General features: G+C 40.2%; 1 protein-coding gene across 1 annotated transcript in view; it reads left to right on the top strand.

The window, feature by feature from the left end:
- The window catches only part of zbtb16a (zinc finger and BTB domain containing 16a), a 143750-nt gene that overhangs the window by 2237 nt on the left and 121078 nt on the right, over positions 1 to 20435 (top strand). The window contains exon 2 of the mRNA XM_031747627.2: positions 1019 to 2345. Within this exon, the coding sequence (XP_031603487.1) occupies positions 1108 to 2345 (1238 nt within the window). The 5' untranslated portion in view covers positions 1019 to 1107. The remainder of the gene's footprint in view (positions 1 to 1018; positions 2346 to 20435) is intronic.

The following is a 20435-nucleotide window of genomic DNA, read 5'->3' as shown; positions in this document are numbered from 1 at the left end:
GCCCTCAGTGAGCTTTTGTAGGTCAAAGGCGACACTAATCTGGTGACCGTTCCTGCTTCACTTGGAGTAGGTGCAGTGGCAAATAACTGTTTAGTTAATTGGGACAATGAAGAAGCAGCATAGTTCAGTGTTAAACTGAATGTAGTGGTGAATCTGTGTATGCAATCTAAGCCAGCTTTAATTATTTTTTTGGTGCAGGTCAAAGTATAGGGTTGTGGGAGCGTGTTGCGTTGTTAACTTCAATAATAAGGTTAACAGCAGTAGGAGGAGGACAAATTTGCGATTTTCAACATTAGCGACTGGGAGCTGTGTTTGGTACAGCAGTGTTGTGTGCTTTTTGCCTCATCCTGCTTTCCTTTCCACCCATTTCTGGCCGCTGCTCTCTGCTCCCGTCTGTGATGAGAATACTGAGTAAGATGCTATTTAATTTCAGAAAGGCTGCTGATGGTCTTTGTGAAGCGAGCGGCAGTGAAAACCCACAATTCACACTTGTTTAACTGGTGTACATACCGATTAGATAACTAAATGAAGACATCTTTTTAACGTAACATATGTTGAACTGATTGGTATGCAGGTTGAGCATGTTGGATGGCTCACAAATTGTTTCCCTTCAGAAATCTACAGTCAATACTCTCTGCTGAATTTAAGAACAATGCCACTGAGCGGAGTGTTTACCACCCTGGCAGGATATTTGCAATTGCCTCACACTTGCCATTTAGAGAGAGAGGAAGAGGTGGTATGTTTTAAATAAGCATAACAAATTCATCACATTTATTTGCAGCGTGATTAAAATAATGAAAGGCACTTGTATTTTATGATAAACTGGAATTTTTAAAATTTTTCAAAAGAGAAAGCCCTTTCATTCATTCAGATTCTGAGGGGAAGAAAAAAACAACACAGACTGAGCATGTTGGATTTAAATGTGTAAAGACTAATATCTTTTTAACTCATGATAGTTTGTTCTTGCATCAGACTCTACCAGAGCTGATTTTTTTCTCCCCTCTTATCTTCCATACAGGTTTCATCTTGTTTACAAAGATAGCTAAAAACATTGTTGATCGGGGAAGGAGAGCCTCATGAGTCGGCCTCGTGGTTTGCATCGACATCATGGATTTAACTAAAATGGGTATGATCCAGCTTCAGAACCCCAACCACCCCAATTCCCTGCTGCAGAAGGCCAACCAGATGCGTCTGGCTGGAACTCTGTGCGACGTGGTCATCATGGTAGACAGCCAGGAGTTTCACGCTCACAGGACTGTGCTAGCCTGCACCAGCAAAATGTTTGAAATCCTCTTTCACCGCAGCAGCCAGCATTATACCCTGGACTTTCTATCACCAAAGACTTTTCAGCAGATTTTGGAGTATGCTTACACTGCCACGCTCCAGGCCAAGGTGGAGGACTTGGATGACCTTCTGTATGCAGCCGAGATACTTGAGATTGAGTACTTAGAAGAGCAATGCCTGAAGATCCTGGAAACCATCCAGTCCTCAGATGAAAATGATGCTGAGGTCAACGCTAACGATGGAAGCACAGAGGAGGACGATGAGCGCAAAGGTCACAATGGAGCCAAAAACTCAAAAAAGCATTCCATGGGGAGCCCCTATCTGTCAGGTACACAGCAAGTCTCTAACATGCCCGGGGTTGTCGACCAGAGTCCCTCCGTCTCCACTTCCTTCGGTGTCTCTACCCTGAGTCCCACCAAAGCTGCTGTGGACAGTCTGATGAGCATCGGCCAGTCTCTGCTCCAGCAGGGCTTTGGTGGTGAACAACTAGTTCACGGCAACTCCACCCAACTGATGACTGAGATCAAGACTGAGATGATGCAAGTAGATATGGGCGGCAATGGCCACGAAAGCCCACAGAACATGGAGTCCAGTGCCTCCAGCAATGGAGAACGAAGTGGGGAGGACAGGAACAGAGATGGTCCCGGAACGCCAACCAGGAGCAGCGTGATCACCAGTGCCCGTGAGCTGCATTACGTCCGTGATGAAGGCATGGGCGACTCTCAAGCTGAAGTCAGTCAGATGGGGGTGGAAGCAATGGCTGGAATGACTGAGAAACATCTGGCCTCTCTCTACTCCTTACCTGTCAATCATAAATCAGATGCCATGATGTCCATGCCAGTATCCATGGCGTCCGCTCTGCCCATGTCCCCAGCCCTGGCTATGTCTATGGACTTCAGTGCCTATGGGGGACTCCTGCCTCAGAGTTTCATCCAGAGAGAATTCTTCAGCAAGCTTGGGGAGCTGGCAGTGGGCATGAAACCAGACGGCAGGAACCAGCATGAACGTTGCAATGTTTGCGGTGCAGAGCTACCAGATAATGAAGCTGTGGAGCAGCACAGGTAAGACAACTTTTCTTCTAAGTATAGTCGCTTAAAAAAAAAAAAAAATATTGTTTTACTCTTGAAATTTGTGGCCCTTTTTTAGCATTTCAACTACCCTTAATTTGACTGAACTTTTGAATGTTTATTTATGGATTCTTGATGTGCATCAGAATGTGAAAGTCTTAAGTCACTTGGCTTCATTTTACTAATTCATGATTCACATTGTAACATAATTCCTATTGTCAATAATTTAAAGTGGACAGCTTTTTGCTTTGAAATTATGAGAACTAGCAAAAAGTAACATCCTTTTATAATCACAGAAACCTTAGTTTTGTGTGGCTGACAGCTCAAACTTGGAGATTTGCTCCTTCAGTAACTACCAGGCCTGTCCAGGTGACCGCCGAAGGAGTGCTGTCTTAACATTGTCCAAGACCATTAGTCACACCTTACAAGATGTGGGCGGCAGCTATCACACACACTTACCAAAGTGGAACCCCCTCATCCTGGAACCAATTCCCCTCCCCTTTCCCATAACTGCACAAGGGGGGCCTTTATTAGCTTGATAATTGGAGTAGACGGTCAGCCCAGGAAATGAGTGCTGAACCTGCGCTTTGAGACAAGGAGGTAGCTCTTGGACAGGAGAGTGACAGTAAACCAGAAAAAAAAAGGTTTTGCCCCGAAACCTCACTTAAATTACTGAAAGTTTTTCAAATCTCTATATCCCTTTTTTCTGACATAATACCCTGCTCAATTTTATATATTTTCACTGGATTTCTGTCATATTTGGATTGACCCTGGTTGAGTGCAAGCAAACTGAATATTAATCTTGCATGACTTCTCTCTTGTGCTGTCGTAATGTTTAAGAAATTTTACCTTCTCACCCTGCAGTGTTTGCTTGAATCAATGCAAAGGAATGCACAGTGGTTAAAGTTCACCGGAGGATTTGAACCTTATCGCCCGTCCCATCATTCTTGAGCTGGTATCTTGGCATACATGGCTAAGCACTGAAGTGATTCAGTCCAGACTTTCAAGTTAAAAAAATATAACCGAATAGGTTTGACTCGATGAAAGACATACAGGAAGTCACAGTGTATATATTTGTGTGGCCTTCATGATTAGAGCTAATTTTTCATTAAGTTAAAAAGGATTTTTGCTTTGACTCATATTACACGTGTCTAAAAATCATAAAGACAGAACAAGAAGTGGATTGTAGGTATATGATCAGTTCATCCTAAGCAGGCTTTTACAGCCACTTAAAAAAAAAGCACAATAGCCTCTGCTTTAGATGCATTATGTAGCCGAACTGCGTTAACGGACAGGCTACGCTCGTCTCTGTCTTGAGAAAAAGTGCGGCGTGTGAAATGGTTGCCTGTGTTTCAAGAGGAATTTCATCAATTCGCTCAAGCTGGGAAATCTTGTATCAAAGGAGATTTCCAAACCGTTTCATGCATTGATCTCGCCGCCTCACCCCATAGCATACTAATGGGTTAATTTACACTGGTTGATACACCGACACGACACTGTTTAATATTGTATGTGCTGTCCTGACAGCCTCCTGAAGTGTAGAAATCAAACATTGCATCATCTGCTGTCTGCTCTGCCATTTTGACATGAAAGGTCCGCTTCGCCTGTGATGCTTGATAATTCAGACGCTTCTCGTGTCCTCACAAACTCCACTGTGGGTCATTTGATATCATATCAAGTCCCCGCTTCTTTTTTTCCCCCTTTTCTTTATTTATTGCTTATTTTTTTATGGCTATCCTGTCACACTTCTTAATCGTCCTGATGGGTATGCAAGATGTTTTATTTCAGACAAGTGGAGTCGTGTTCCCTCTGACTAATTACGCATCACTCCCCCGGAGCAACAGTGTCAGGGTCAGCTCTGCCTCTGCAACAAACGCATAAAAAAGTTGGCAAAGTTCACTTAGGTGCAGGCAGGTCAAGTCAAACATGAGTCTAATTGTTTCCAGATGTGGCACAGGTCAGTGGTGTGAGGTGTCAATGTGGGCTTCTATGTTTAAATGAATGCACCGAAAAGTGCCCACTTCCTGTATAAATCTAGTTTCTGCAACCTTTCATAAAAACACTGAATTCATTATGTATTGGCAAAACAAGTGTAAGGAGTTGCTTATTGACTGTGGAAACATTTAAGCAGCAGAGATGCTACCTTGATATTAGGTTAATGAACACCTTATAATGTACATCAGTTTAGAATAAATTATTATAACTGGAGGGAAAAAGCTTATATTGAATGTTATGTCAGAAGTAGATTTTTGCCTGCTTTTTCTGATATGATAGCTGATCAATTAACTTTACTTTAGACTAATTCCTTTAATGATTGACTATCTTAAGATAACTATAGATATTTGAGGATTTTGCCTTCTTTGAACTACTTTATAAGTAGTTGTGTTATCTGTATTTTACCTTGGGTATTGTAATAGCACTGATGTTGAAAGTTTAACTTATCGTGCAAACAAAAATGAGCTTAATGAAAGGTTTACTCTAACTTTTAAGTGCCTGAGTTTCCTTGTATTTAATCTAAGTCTATCTGACCATGGCAACTTTTCCCCTCCACCTCCCCTCCAGCAGGCCACCAGCTCACGTCCCCACTGACAAGCCCTAGATTTATTTCTTAAAGGAAGCCCACGGTGTGCATTGTTGGGGCTTTAGGCAGACAGGATTACAGCAATATTTTAGTAACCCTTGCACTGAGAAAATAATCAACACAGGAAGGGCCTGAGTGATTATTTAGAAAACAAATGCATGATGCAGGGGGCTAATTCTGCAGAGGCAGGGGAAAGGGGGGGGGGAAGCCTCCTCTGCTTGGTATTCCAAACACAGCATCCAATTCACGGGAACTAGCCTTGGGTTTATCTCTTTCACTTAATCGTCCATTCTCATGCAAATGATTGACCCTCGCTGTAATGTACATCACATAAGTGAAAAAAAAGAGCCTGTTTGAAAGGAGCTTTTCCAGCATATAGCCGTTAAACATTACTGATAACTATCAATGCTATAACAGTGTCTTTTCATAGTACAGCCTGGGTTTATTTTTGGAGGGGCACAGGGGCGATGAATGAACGGGATAAGTCAATGAATTCCTGTTTGTCTTCTCTGTTTTCGCTCCTGTTATTTTTATTATTGATGGTAGTGTTTGGGGCAGAGGCTGGCAGCGGTGGAAATAATCACCCTCGCATTAACCTCCGCACGCGCGCACACTTGTGTTCATTACTTTTCACATACACTCCCCTCAGCAGTAGCAGGCAGCGCTCACTCTTCCATTTCCTCCTCTTTTGTGGCAAAGGGGACGGAGGGCGCTCTAATACCCCAGGCCGCAGGTGTTTAAACAGCAGGCCCAAGGCCCTTATCTGTGCATATCAGAGTGGGACAGATAACCCTTGGCGCTCCTTCTTAGTAAACCAAGAGCAGATTGAGTTCAGATAGCGGTCCAATGCATTTGTTGCAGGTGATAACAATGTATGCACATACACACACGTATGTAACCTGCACACCAAGGGGAAGCTGTTGGAAGGTATAGATGTTGTTTCCTTACACAATGACATTCGGTTGCTTTGGTCACTAGCAACAATTAACCACCACCCCCATCCCCAATTAGCTCCGATAAGCATAAAGGATGCCTGCAAGACAGTCGATGGGACTCAATGGTACCAAATGTCAAAAAATAAATACTTACACCTGTTTCTTGACAACAAAAACACACTTTTTTTGTAAATACAGTTAATTTTTCTTTTTTCCCACTCCGCACTTCGCCAATTTTTCCAGTTGTAACTGTCCAGGTTAGGGTTTACAAGAATCCGTGTGATGGCATCCAGTGATGACAACCACTGACAAAAATATAAATCGAACAGCATGCAGATGTGGAGATGCACCAAAATAAACCCCAAATCCTATGCCTTTATAAGAAGAAGCCATTTACTGTGGCAGTCACTAACTACCATTAAGTGACTGAGGCTGGGATTTTATATTGCATATTGATGTGTGAAACAAAATGGCAAAAGCCAAAGTCCCTTATGGTGTAGTCATGTTGTTATGGTTAGATAAAGTTATTTGAATACATTAAAAAAAAAAACATAAAAGCATTTAAAATTAAAATATAACTATTAACTTTTTAATTAACTTTTTAAAAATATTTTTCCTTATGGCAAAATATTTACATGCATTATATGCACAGCCGACACAAAGTGAAGGAAGTGCCATGTTCTTATCCCCATTTTTCGCCCCCAAAATTGGGTCTTTTTAACTATTGGGATCTTTGTGATTGGAGGTCAAACTGACAATTCAGAAACACGGAATAACATCCTCTGTGATATAATCGACGATCCAGTCATAGTTTCACTCATGGTGATTGATAGTGCCTGTCATAAAATTGCAGTGTTTTGGACAGTTGTAAAAATCTAGCTAGCAAAGTTCACAAAAGGACCTGTCAAAAATTTCAAACCAGCACAGCACTGCGCTCTATTTTGCGACCACAGCAGTTGTAGCTTACTGTGGTAGCCAACTACCTCGGGCCATGTCATTTTAACTCTCATGATTAGATATATTATTATTATCTCATAAGTTTCATAGTTCTTATTTCTTTTAGCAGCTAAACTGAAGACTCTACAGCACTGAGCAGTGTTGTTCTTTCGACATACAACAAAACCACAAGGTTCTGATGCCGTAAGAAATCTGTCTGTGCCGATCAAAGTGCATAACCTCACAAACCGAGAGTGTGTGAATGAAAATTAGACTGTTGCTGCTGTTTGAGAGGTGACATCCGGTATAGTTTGTGCAAAATCCCCAGACAGCAGTCCAGAGTGTTTGTTGACCTCAAAATAAGAGCCCTTCTGTATCCTGCTCATCTTAAGTGTAAAAAGTAGGGGGAAAAAACGACATGTGCTAACAATACAGGATAAATATCTGTGCTTTGAAGTAGGTAGTCACATATTTGCTTCATTGTCACAGTCTTACTTACTGAATACAGTATGTCGCCTTTGATCTTAAATAAGAATGACTAAGAGAGCAGCAGACTTTTGATTCTAACCTGTAAAACTGTGCAAGCATTTTCCTGCTTCCTGAAAGTAGCTGGGCAACAAAGCATCCATTACATGGCAGTGGATTACCCTCTATTTGAAATCACTCAGTGAGTTAAGTCTCCCCTGCTTGCACTCAGAGGTACAGTACATGTTGGTGTAATAATCCAATAGCACAAAAAGCCTCACTCAACGAAAAACACCTCTCCAAGAAACACCTAAGCCACAGACAACAGCAGAGGGCTTATTCAAGTCTGGCTGCCACATCATTTCCCTTTTATCCTCGCACAGGTGCTTTCTTTTTTTGCCCCTATTGGAGGTGCGGTGTTTGTTTGTGCCCCTAAGGAACTGCCGCTTTGACCAGGCCCATGGTGATAGCCAGAGCCGAGGCAGCTGCTGGCTGAGTCCCAATTATAGACAGGCTTTAAAAGGCTCTGGTTGAACCGTAAAGATTTACACCGCCATCGCTGTGATCTCAGATCTGGGCTCTGTCCTCACTGTCAGGATAGGGAGATGTATCGATTAAAGACTTAACTCAGGGGGCTACATCTTGTGGAATATACTACACGCACACAAGCGTGCAGATCAAGCGTCTTATTGTCGTACACTGTGATGTCATCAGGTGGCAAAGGAAAACTGTCTTTTTAGAGAGGGGAGAAAAAAGATGCTTTTTTGGAAACGGTGTGGTGGTGGTAAGAAATAAGATAAGTCAGAGAAGGGCAGCACCAAGATAGGAGTTGAGGGATACCAATATGCAGACAGTGGCTGTGGCAATGGAGGGAGGCGATCTAATCAAGCAGCAGATTAGATCGCCTTCCTCCCTGAGATAAGAGTGGAGGGAGGTGCTTGTGCAATAAAAGTTAGCAGCTTGACTCGGTGTGACCAGCTGCCTCTGTGTGGCTAACAGCGCTCAGCAGACGTGGCCTTTGCTGATGCGGTCTGGCATGGAGTGCTATGAAACAAATACACTGAGGCCCCTGTCTTTTGTCTATGTGGGGGAACTTGTGGTTTGCAGAGAGGGTTAATGATAACATACTGTACTCTAAGTTGGCCTTCTTTGTGCCCATGCAAGCATGTGGATTTTTTTTCTTTTTCTTTTTTGAGAGGCCAGGGTGGGGACTCAAGGGTAGTGCTAATTGCTGCTAGTTATCAGGTGACACGCAAATGCGTTATCACCCCTAACTTCCCGATGTGTATCTCTAGTCCCAGAAGCTGCAGTGCGAGTGTTGGCAGGCGGAGAGGCTATGGCACATAGGCTATGTGTAAATTACCGCACAGATAAATGCGTAAGCAGAGTTTCTCTATTTTACAATCTTAAATTAGACTTAAAAGTCTGCACCTCTTGGCAGACTTTTCTTACTGTATTAAGGTCCATGCATCATTGTCAGCTTTCCCATTAAATGAGAAAAAGTCAATAGAATTAGAATGATCTGGCCTTAAAGCTCAGTGGGTTTTAGTTCTGGTTCATGGAGCCCTTCCTCTGTTCTCCTGGACCTGAACGCTGTGGGTTCTAATCCCATCGATATCCCATTAGCATCCCCTCTCCGGGTCCCCGCCACATGAAAGAAGATGTGCCGGTTCCCTCTCTCCGATTCTATCACTCTGGCGGACCGTAGGGAGGACGGCCACAATGAGTAAATGTGCTGAAGCCAAAGGGCCAACCCAAGTGTGCTCACAAATGTCCTGTGAGTGTGCGTCTGTGTGTATGTGTGTGAAATAGCTGCCACCGCCACCTCGGAGGCCCCCTAGCCTCCCTGGGAAGTATCAAACCGGAGCCCTTCGCAGCTTCAAGCGAGAGAGCTACTAATTAGCCTCTTTGTTGCCATTTGAATGGTTTGCCAGAGATTGGCAAGGGGCCCCAATGGAGTGATACCAGCACACTAAGAAGCTGGTCATAAAAATTACCCCCCATTCTCTCCACCATCACCTGTCACAAAGGAGCTCTCAGGTAGGAAAATGAGGCCAGAACAGCACAACGTGAGCTTTTTATCCTTCTCTTTAGAGACTGATGGATGATGTTTGCTCAACAGGTTGATTCTGGGTTCGCGCTAGCTATCTGCTCATAAGCTGGGAGGGCGAGGCCACATATAATTGCAACAGCTTTAATGTTATTGATAGCATAAGCTCAGCCTTCGCCTCTTTAAATTGCTGAGTGAGAAGTCGAGTTAACATCGAGTAGCAAATCGATATGCAAAATCGGATTATTTTAGAAGTGCTGCTGATGTAAGCCAGGTTATTGGCTTGTTTAAGTGAAAGCACAACCACTTTTCTCTATAGGTAAAAAAAAAGAAAGTGTGGGTGAGTTTCACAAATAAGTACCCCGAACAAGAACTAATATGGCATAAAGAACCAGCTCAAATCAATACTTTGCACAAAAGAGTTGTTTGCTACAAGAACATTATCAGATTTTATGGGTTATGAGAGTTATTTGTTTTCTTAGTGTTCCTTGAGACAGTTATCCAAACAAAAGTTAATAGTTCCATATTCCCCAATTTATGCTGTAGTATTAAAATACATCAACCCCCCCGAAAGTTATTTATTTCAACACACTAATTGGAAGAAGGAGAATTTGAGTAAATAATGTTAGAGGTGGTGCTTTTTATGATTTATGATCATTGATTAACCTCTAAAAAACATTATTACTATAATAATTTACACTGAGTATTTCTTCACGGGTTTGTAAGGAATCTCAGCCCTGACCCTGAACCTTAAATAAGAGGCTACAAGAGTTAAATATTTTCTTAAAAGTTGTATTACTAAGGATGAATGTGATTATGTTATAACAAAGCAGCCTGTCTGACTGTCAGACTATTCAAAACGCTCTCCGATCCATACTTCTGCCAACTGACATGCTGCTCGGTGAGCGCCGTGGCAGGAGTGCAATGAATGTCAAGGCGACTTGCAGCTTTAGCCCTGACCGACACATTTTAAGCTCCGCTGTAATCCAGGAGGGATCAGTTGGGTAAATCATGGCATAAAGCTTAAAACCATAATTGATTTATGTATTTGCTGACCGAAGACGCCCAGAGAGATTAACGGAGGGAGAGAGCCGATGATGGATATGCCGACCCCCTCGTGCAGCCTGCGTGCTAGGTGGGGGGATGAATTCAATTGAAGGGAGATTTGTCAGCTTGAAAAGGAAGAATGTCTAAAAACAGAGTGAGAGTCTGAGAATAGTCGCACTGGAGTTGCATTTGAAACATCAATCTGTATGTAAGTGTCTGCATTTTTTTTTTTTTTTGCCAGCTTTAGCAGCTGATTAAATTAAACTTGTGCCAGAACAGGCTTGGTGTGATCAGTAAGATTTGATTAGCCTCCAATTCATTCACATATTTTAATGTTGTCCTGATAAGTGCTGAAGCACATGATAGCCACTGTAGAAATATTATCATGTCATGAATCCAATTTTTTTTCGAGAAATTAGAAAATTTCTCATGTTAATTTTTCTGTTACTTTAACTGTTATATTTAAAATCAAATGTAAATATTTTTTTTTCCTTAAGGCAGCCAAATTATTCTTCATTTAATATTACTCTAATTTAATATTCCTGTCACAGCCAACAGTATTTTTACTGATTACATGACCTTGGTGTGATAGCCGCTGTTACCCACTATTGATTTATTTTTATACATTTATAAAAATGACAATAAGGATATATAGTATGTAACTCTATGTAGCATTTACAATCCTGTGCTGATCATAGGCATGTCTTCGTAAAAAGACATCATCAATCTCACATTAATTGGCATTATAATTTCCAGATTGTCACTGATGAGCTACTTGACACTCATTTAATTGGTCAGATGGCGACCCTGGTGTAGCCAGCACATGAATTTCTCTGACACCTTATGAATCCTCTCTTTCTTGTTTACTGCCCGACTGTCAGACATCTCCAAGGTCTTTCTTGACCATTTCCAGATTGTTTCGTGTTTGTCTGTTTGTCCCTGGGCCCCGAAAGGCGAGAGTGGGATAGTAAAAAGGAGGGAGAAAAAAAAAAAGCCATTCCATTTCCTGGACTGATCGCTGAAGCGGATTGCTCTGACATGTCATGACTCAAACAGCATCATTTCTGCCACTCCTGTCTCGGTGCTGACCTTACAAATGATGCTGTAGGCTCCCGCCATATGCCATTAAGCATGCTGTAAAACAGGATGGGGTTTTATCCCCCTTCAAACGTGCAACAGCACGCGCGCACCCCCCCCACCGCAGCTTTCACTCTCTGTTCTCACCTCTCGGAAACCAAAAAGGAGATTACAGGAGTGTTTTTCTCTCTCATAGTTTTGTCCATATACTTTTTTTTCTCCTCTTCCATTCCCAGCTTGTGTTTTATTGCCTCCTGTGAGTGTTGGTCTGAGGCAAGGAGCTGAAGCTTCCCTAACAGGTGTTTGGGTGCTTATCACACACGTCTGTGCCCTTATCTCTAGCCCTCAGCTTCCTGCATCCTCTCTCTTGCGTGCCTCAGAGTGGGGATATATTTCACTTAGCCTCTGACCCAAAACCTTCCTCTCTATCTCTTTGGGTCTCTCTTCCTCCTTCGCTCGCTTGCTCTTGCTAACACACTCTCTCTCTCTCTCTCTCTCTCTCTCTCTCTCTCTCTCTCTCTCTCTCTCTCTCTCTCTCACACACACACACACACACACACACACACACACACACACACACACACACACACACACACACACACACACACACACACACACACACACACACACACACTGAGAAGGGCTTACTAGCTGATAGACGAAACGAGACTGTGAAGACATTTCATCATTTTAACGCAACTTGACTTTCTTTGATCATTTCGTTTTCTTCATATTAATCATAGCCCGCAGTATGCTCCAAAAATTGAAGATTCTTGGGAATAAGTAAGAGTGCAGCAACAATTACTTTAATTATCGGCATCTCTTCTTGTTTATTTTCTGTAATAGTTGATCAGCGGTGAAGGATGTGAGACGTCAAAAAATGGTGAAGAATTCCAGCTTTTAGCTGTTTCTAGTTGCATGTTTTGTTAATTACAAAAAAATTGTGTTGCCCCACCAAAATCAAATGGTATCCTCAAACTGACATAGGCTGTTATAGAGAGGGAGAAAAAACACTTGAATTACAGCGTAAATGTTTTAGTGGCTTTGGCACAGGGGCAGCTTTGATGTTGTTCAGACCCGTGAGTTTGATGCAGCATTTTGTCAGAGTGATTGGTCTCAGGCTTTAGCCCTGCCTCCACATTCCCTCCATCCTTCCCTACTCCCAAGCCCCACACAGGGACAAAGGCTAAAGTGTCTGTGGGATGGGGTTGTGATGGTGGTTTGGAGGGGGTTGACCCCATCCAAGGACCTGACAGGGGCCCTTCTTTTTTTTTTTTTTCTTTTTCCATAATCCCCATTCTGAGTGGGTACAGAGGGGAGAGAACCCACACTCTAACACCCATGAGAGACTCTATTGTGAGTAGCAGGCTCTGTTACAGTAGGACGGATGCAGGGGTCTAAGGCCCAGATAAACGCTGGGGTCAGCCAGGCCCCCGTTATTTACAGTAGGCCCTTTCATTGGCCGCCTGAAACAGGAGCCTGTGGTGGAGGTGGTGGCGGCGGGGCTTCAGGGGACGATCACTGTTTGTGCTCAGCCAGGCCTCCACTATAGGTCAAAGAGCACGGGGGGGGGCGGGGTCCACAGGGGTTACAGACCTGACTTTTGTCTGTGCGTTGGGGGAGTTGCTGCTTCATCGAGGAGAAGAAAAGGTGTTGGGGGTGGGAAGGGTTGTGTCCGTCCAAAAAAGCCAGCAAAGATGACTTCCATGAACACTTTTCTATAATGTGACATAACTAGATTTAGCTCTGAAGGAAAAAAGAGCAAAACTGTGTCAAAGGTATGTTTATAATGTGTGTACATTTGTTTCATACATTACATTTCTTATACAACAAAGTCAGGCACTGTACACGAAGTTTAATAATTCTAAGATCAAGGAATTATTTTTATTTATTTTACATTATTTCAAGACGATTGGATTAAAGTGTAGATATTTTTGCACAACAATATGTAAGTTAGTATTTAAATAATTGCTGTGCGATGAGGTTATCACAACAATTAATTCTGCCCCAGAACTAACAGTTTTAGAGTCTTCATTATTTCAAATTGCAGTTTAGTTGAAATTTTTTTTCATGTCTTCTGGGCTGAAGATATTGTTAGTACCAACTCAAACTGGCATTTATATTTCAGGTTTTAGTTTATTTTAGGGATTGAATATTTTATTTTTGATGTCATTCTTTCAAAAACTAATCAATTAATATGTTTTGAAGTTTCTCAGATTATTAAAGACATGTTTATTTTTGCCCATTTTATTTATGGACAATAATAGCACTTTGCTGGAAAACAAGATGAAATTCTGCAGTACTGTCCAACACAAAGAGCAATGGCAGCAGTATAAAAGCAAAATATATATATATATATATATAATTTTTTTATCGTTTTTGCCAGGTGAAAAAACCTGAAAATTCAGCACCGTCACAAATAACCGCATGCCTGTTTCAATTGTCCTGCAGTGACTCGGTGACCTACATAAGCGCAGCTAAAAACATGTCCTGCTATAGAAGGTAAAGAAACATAGCCTTTAAAAGAAAACAAAGTTGTTAGCTACTTGCTGTAAACCGATGCTTCAGATTTAGTTAGGTCATCTTCATTGTCCCGTGACATTCAATGCTCTGTAATAATCTCTTTTTTGTGACAAATCCAAAGTCCAAATGGTCAAAGCAAGTCTCCTCTACACTTAAAATAGTTGCTGTCAAGTGCATTTATTAACCTTAATCTGATGCGATCCATTACCAACCTAATTCCTGTTTGCTGTCTGTCATTAAGAAATGAGAACTTGCCAATGTCCAACATGGCACGAGAAAGTAAACTGGTACCATCTGCCAGAAGACTCGGGCGTAATCTTACCATAATCTTAGTGTCAACCTTCCACGTTATGAGGCTAGGATGGAGGGAAAGCTGAGCGGAGACATACAATAAGGGCAGCCGTCTCTCAGGCATTCATTTGGCGGAACAGATTTAGTTATTTTTTCTTGGACAAAGACAGGAGGGGTTAAAGGTCAGCAGGCGAGAACTTTACAGATGAAGTGGGGTGTGGTGGGGGTGTGTAGAAGTTTTATTTGACCCTGCACCTCTCACCCCTATTGTCCTGTAAGAACACAATAGGTTCTGTCAAACTCAAGCGGTCAGCGTTTCGGCCAAGCCTGCTGAGCCACAGAAGTGCAATCAGAGATTTTAAATATGGCTGAAGGACGCTAGCGATGACCAGTCAGGAGACAAAGACAAAGAAGAGATTTGTCTTCTCAAAAGTATTTTTCTGACATGTAAGAAAGAACATTTGTGAGTGTTTAATATTTGTTTTACTACAGTACGACTACTCCGCAACATTTATTGAAACATTGGTAATTAATAGTTTCACATTCCTATTTTACATATAGAAATGTAATGGGTGATAAAAATGAGGTATTACGAATGAGAAAGCTATAATACATGATTAAAACATCCCGTGAAAATGCATCAGTATTGCATCACACAACAATGCATCACATGAGAATTTTTCCTGATATTTAAAAGTGCAATTTTACTGAGAGCTGCCTAAAATAATAATCAGACGAAGTAAAAAAAAAAAAAAAAAGTCTTAAGGATTTATGTTTGCTTAAATCATTGTCTTAGTCATTTGAAAAGTTACAGTTTTCAATAATATCTATTATGTATTTTTCATCAAAAGAGTTTTACAATAAAATGGGGAATAATAATGCTGTGAAAATACGGGAAATAATAGTAGGTGCAAAAAAAAAGTAAAAAATAAATCATATATTTCTTTCAGTGTGATAAAAGGCAGTTGGTTGCGTTTTGATTGGCCATAAAAAGCCACATTTTTAACACAGAGCTCTGCTGCAACTAGGCTATATGTCAACAGCTACTTTTCTGTAACAGTGACTGTGGCAGCTTGCGTTGTAAATGCCAAAGTCTTGCTGACATTTTTCACCTCAAAAGAAAGGGGGAAGAATGCAAAAAAGTAAAAATATATAAGATCAGAGAGCAGAACTGCAGCGTGAAAAGGGCTCTCTGGCCTTACATTCTCTCTGCTTATGTCTTGCTTTCTGTCCTCTAAATACCCTTGACATATGGAGGAGATCAAAAGAAAGGGAGAGATGAGGGTTGCATGTGTGTGTCAAGGTACAATGCAGGCCATAGCGAGGCCTTACAACCAGAGGATGTGGTGTGGAGTTTGATTTGTCACTGTCTCTTTTTTGGTTTGCTTTGGTTGTTGTCATTGATGTATGGTTCACCAAAATGAGTTTAATTATTAAGTATTTTGTTGTCTAAACAAAGTCTTTGCATGCCTAATGAAAAGGAGATGGAAAATGTCATGCTAAATTATTATCTCTTTGAATTGTTCAGGCTATGCGTCCTTTCCCACACATTCTCTGGTTCGGGCTTCTCGAGAGGGATTTTTGGTCAGAAAATTATATTTCACAATTTGACAATTTTAAGCTACCCTTTTTTTTTTTTTTTTTTTTTTTTTTTTTTTTACTGGAAGTATCTGGATAGGGTGTCATTTTAATTAAACCTTTGCCAAAAGTCCAAAGAATTGTTTTTTTTGTTTATTTTTTTTAAAGAATTTCAAGCACCTAATATGTTTTTTTCTCTTAATGCTAATATAGTTCCATTGAATTAGCAGTGTGATTGATAGCTGCATATTCAATTGTGAGGGAAGCAGTGAAATATATATATATATATATATATATATGTGTGTATATATATATATATATATGTGTGTGTATATATATATATATATATATATATATATATATATATATATATATATATATATATATATATATATATATATATATATATATATATATATATATATATATATATATATATATATATATATATATATATATATATATATATATATATATATATATATATATATATATATATATATATATATGTATATATGTATATATATATATATATATATATATATATATATATATATATATATATATATATATATATATATATATATATATATATATATATATATATGTATATATATATATATATATATATATATATATATATATATATATATATATATATATATATATATATATATATATATATATATATATATATATATATATATATATATATATATATATATATATATATATGTATATATATATATATATATATATATATATGTATATATATATATATATATATATATATATGTGTATATATATATTTATATATATTTTATATATATATATTTTTTTTTCTGTACGTATATACCTGCGATACCAGAACAGGGATTTAACAGGGAAAAAAGCCCAGAGTATTTCCGTTCACCGTTCCAGGCTGGTGGTAGGTAACTGTTGTCAGGAAAGAGCCTCATTAAATGGTCCATTAATGAAGGCGTTATGGAATACAACAGTAAACACCACTTTGCTCACAAACATAATTTTTTGACTGGCTTTTCTTTTGAGATGTCAAGCCTGGCATAGTCTTTCTCCTAAACTCTCAAAGCTGTAAAGGCTGGTCAGTTTGCTGTAATAGCCTGCAATATGGCGAATGGGCCTGTACAGGCGTTCAGAGGTCAGTGGACATGGTACAGCTTTCACATGGCCCTGAGGTCCTGACCCCCACCTTTGTTGGCCGTAGTTACCCCCCTCTTCCCAGCAAGGACCGAAGCCCTTTGAGCCAAGCCCTCAACCCCCTGCAGTGCGCGCCCCTTCAGCACATTAATAGTGGCACTGGAACTAATTGCCCAACCTTAGATGTGCTTGAGACCCAGATTGCCTCAGCTGCCAGCGCGCCACAAACCCCCCAACACTCCACCCCAAACAGAAGAAAACCTTCAAAAGAAGAATTGCAAAATTGCTGGTTTCTCTGCCCAGTCCTTTGGTAAAACACAGCTCTTCTCCTCAAAGGGCTTCATTTATTTCTTTGTGTTACTGTAAATGTGCATCCATTCAAGCTTGTTTTGAAAACATCGCCCTCCCTTTTTGCACCGCGCTCTCGATTTTTGTCTCGCCCATTCAGTGATGGCTTGGTTTTGCTTTTATTCCTGCGAGAGGACTGACAAGTACTCACTATGTACCTCGCGCCTTGGCGAGACCTTCCCACACATGCCATCCACCGCCATTTTGTTGCTAACCCCGTCAGGCACGATAAAGCGCCAAATCACCCTTTTGTATTCGGCACACGTATCGGTAATCCATCCCATCATTCTAAAATATTTTCTTTCAGGCGTGCGCTTTGAACTGTGAATTGCAGTACTGGTGTAAAGTGGTGTCTAGCACCAGACTGTTGCTGTTCACACTGTCACGTCTGCCGTCTCCTCCGCTGCAGTCAGCCTCACCCGAGTTCAAAGAGACACTGAAAGAGAGGGAAGCAGTCTGAGGGGCGTTTTATGATTTTATTGGGTCAGAGGAAGCATTGTTGGGAAGGTGTTGGTTCGTTGTCTGTGCTCAATCTTTCGTAATGTGTCTACAGACTGTGGCGGTCTGCTTGTTTTTGGATGCATTTGCCTATAAGATATGTTCTCACAGCATTAAGTGCTGCTTTATTGGCATGGAAATGTGCGTTTCTGGCTCATCGAATGTCTCTTTGTCAGTTGCAGTAGAGAGACGGCAAAGGAATATGGTACCTTTTTATCAGGTAAATGGAAACATCAAAGCGGATCATTTCTAATGGATGGTCAGATTAGCTGCACACAAGAGAACATGTGTCATGGCCATATGTGGATAATAATAAATAATAAAGCTTTCTAATACAGTATCTTTTTCAGTCTTACACTGAACATAACATGATAGAGTATCTACAGGAAAAAATAGATTCTGGTAATAAAGCAAAGAAAAACCTTTCAGCTATTGTTGGTTTTGAGCACATGGAACAAAACAAAATGCAAACATGCTCACTGTTAAGGGCTTAAACTGTTAGATTTTCCAAAAAATACTAGCTGCCTTACACAAAGAGTCACCTTTGTACTGTGCAAACACATTGAGGGATAGGTTTTAGTCAGGGTGTGACTGGCAAAAACACGAATGATATTGTTTGACAGCCTTACTTCAACTTTATATATTCTGATGGTCTATTAATCCCAGTTTAAGGATCATGATGTTTGCCAAGTCACAAAACGGAAAAAAACAAATACTTTTAATTGTCAAGTCACAAATAAATTAATACAGGACATATTAGTAGTATTGGTAATGACAGCGTATTTTCTGCTGAAATATCCAGCTTCTAAGTAAGGTGTAATTTGAGTGCCTTGTTGACTGGTGCAGTTCAGACAGCACAACATTTCATCAACTACTATTTAGCCTGTTTAACCTTATCAGTGGAGCCATCTAGACCTTTGGCTATGATGTTAGTTACATAGCACAGACAGGAACAGTAAAGGCTGGGCTTTTTAGATGTAGAACATTTTTAAACAAAACCAGATTCAAGCATTGAATCTTACAAAAAAAGCTTTATAGCACTTCATGGAAGTCATGAGCATCAATAAAAATAGTAGTAGCCTTTTAATGCGGGAGATGGTGTCATAGAGAAACTTTATTTTCTCTATAAAAGACTTCCTTTCTTTTAATTAATCGAGTTTTTAATGTTGCTAGTGAAAGTGCATGGGTGGAAAGTAGTGCTGTATTGAATTTTTAACCAGAATTTCAAATGTCCATGTGCGATAAGATAGTTGGCACCGGTTTGGCACCCTCGCTTGTCGTGTAACGTGTATACACACACCAAACATGCTGTGTTTTTGTGGAAATTTGTCCTAAAAAAACACAGTATGAAAAAAGCTGACATGAAGCAATGAGGAGCTGGTCCTTATGGTCAAAGAAAAGGAAGAAACAGAAATACTGGGTTCTCACGAGAAGGCAGGAGCAGGGAGAAATTTCATGGTTTGAGCCATGAGTTGAAGCTGTATCACGACCGCTTTCATACGTATTTCAGGATGTCAGTGGGGCCATTTTGAGCTCTTGTTTGTGGAGTTGAGACCAGATCTGAGGAGGCAGAGAAATAATTTCAAAGAGTTGATTGACCCAGAGCAGAATCTGGTTTTGTGTCTAAGGTAAAATAGTATTATTTTACTATTTGTATTTTCAATACTGGCAGACCACTTATTTGGATCTGAAAAATCAGAAAAATTGAACTTGCAAAAAACAAAAACGCAAATGGATTCAGCAAAATGACATGGTGTGAATGCCTGTATTAAGAATAGGTGAGTTTGAAAAATATTTTTAATGCATTAACAGCCTTAAGACTCAAAATATAGAGGGCTGAATCCGAAAAAGTTGATTCTGTTCACCTGGACGTCACTTGGATAAGTGACAAAACGTTTCTCCCACTGAAAACACGACGTCCAGATGAACAGAATCAACTTTTTGGGATTTCCTTACCTGGATGTTTGAGCATGCATCAAGATATAGAGCCTAAGAATAGTCCTGATAAAATTCTGGGATTCAATTTTGTTGTGTTATCATGCTGTCGAAAATGCAGTTTGTTGGCACATGTTGCGACAATGATACTCTGCATGTCATTTAATGCAAAACAAGAAAAAATGAATCGCATTAGCTCTCCAACTTAAGCTTCCATATGGGAAAATCCCAGAAATCCCAGCTATGGCACAAAGAGATTTCGTGTCGCTGGCCACTTGCTAGCTTTTGTTCACCTGCTAGAGCAGCGTTGGATTGACATAGCAAATTGAACACAAAGGAGCAATGGCAACAGATTATTGTATTGCAGACCAAGAATGTTTGTACTTTGCAGATATAATGCCAGTTCAGGTGTGATCTAAGTCTCAGGCCATAGTGTTAAATAAAACTCTCCACTGAAACCAAAACTGATTGAATTCTTTGAGGCTTAGCAACTCTTTAAAGACCTAGTAGCAGGTCCTTTCACAAGTATTCAAGTTATGTCCTTGCTTTTCAGAGCTAGTATTTCATAATCTACGCTTTGACTGAACCAAGGTAACTGTTCCCATACCATCAATCTACATAGATTTTAAAAAATATCCATGGACACATTGTGACTGAATGAA

Source organism: Oreochromis aureus, linkage group 10 (genome assembly GCF_013358895.1).
Source record: "Oreochromis aureus strain Israel breed Guangdong linkage group 10, ZZ_aureus, whole genome shotgun sequence".
Classification (NCBI taxonomy): Eukaryota; Metazoa; Chordata; class Actinopteri; order Cichliformes; family Cichlidae; genus Oreochromis; species Oreochromis aureus.
The sequence above is the reverse complement of the archived record's forward strand: the minus strand, read 5'-3'. Positions and strand labels throughout refer to the sequence as shown.